The sequence below is a fragment of the Corvus brachyrhynchos genome, unplaced genomic scaffold (genome assembly GCF_000691975.1).
Source record: "Corvus brachyrhynchos isolate BGI_N302 unplaced genomic scaffold, ASM69197v1 scaffold827, whole genome shotgun sequence".
NCBI lineage: Eukaryota > Metazoa > Chordata > Aves > Passeriformes > Corvidae > Corvus > Corvus brachyrhynchos.
The window spans coordinates 34580-35083 of NW_008239066.1; the positions used below are offsets into that span (position 1 = coordinate 34580).

A 504-nucleotide genomic window follows, 5' to 3' on the forward strand; every position below is an offset into this window, starting at 1 on the left:
GGTTTGAGGCTCTGGGGGGGTCTCAGGGGTGTCTGAGGAGTTTCAGGGGGGTCTCAGGGGGGTTCTGAGGGGGTCTCACCACCTGCAGGGAACATCAGGCACACCCCAGCCCCCCCAAAATTCCCAAAATCCCCCAAAAAACTCATCCAGAAATGAAAAAATTTAAGAAACTTAAAAAAGAAATTAAAAAAAAAGAAATTAAAAAAAAAGAATCCTCCAGAAATCCTTCAAAAAAACCAAAATAAAACCTGCAGAAATCGGCAAAAAACACCCAAAAATGCCCAAAAAACACCCAAAAACTCCCCAAAATGCCAGGTGCCCCTGCTCACCTCGTACTCCACCATCCTCTTGCTGGCCAGGTCGGCCTTGTTGCCGGCCAGGGCGATGACGATGCTGGGGCTGGGCTGGCGCTGCAGCTCCTTCACCCAGCTCCGGGCACGGGCAAAGGTCTCCTGGGGAGGGGGATGGAGACCCCTCCTCAAATCCCTGAGACCCCTCCTCACA

The 504-nt window shown here is 52.0% G+C and overlaps 1 protein-coding gene across 1 annotated transcript in view; it reads right to left on the reverse strand.

The window, feature by feature from the left end:
• Positions 1 to 504, reverse strand: part of LOC108447914 (ras-related protein Rab-5B-like) — a gene marked incomplete at its 3' end in the record, with an annotated part of 13481 nt that overhangs the window by 4551 nt on the left and 8426 nt on the right. Inside the window, exon 2 of the mRNA XM_017739205.1 lies at positions 255 to 495. Coding sequence (XP_017594694.1) covers positions 255 to 495 — 241 coding nt within the window. The remainder of the gene's footprint in view (positions 1 to 254; positions 496 to 504) is intronic.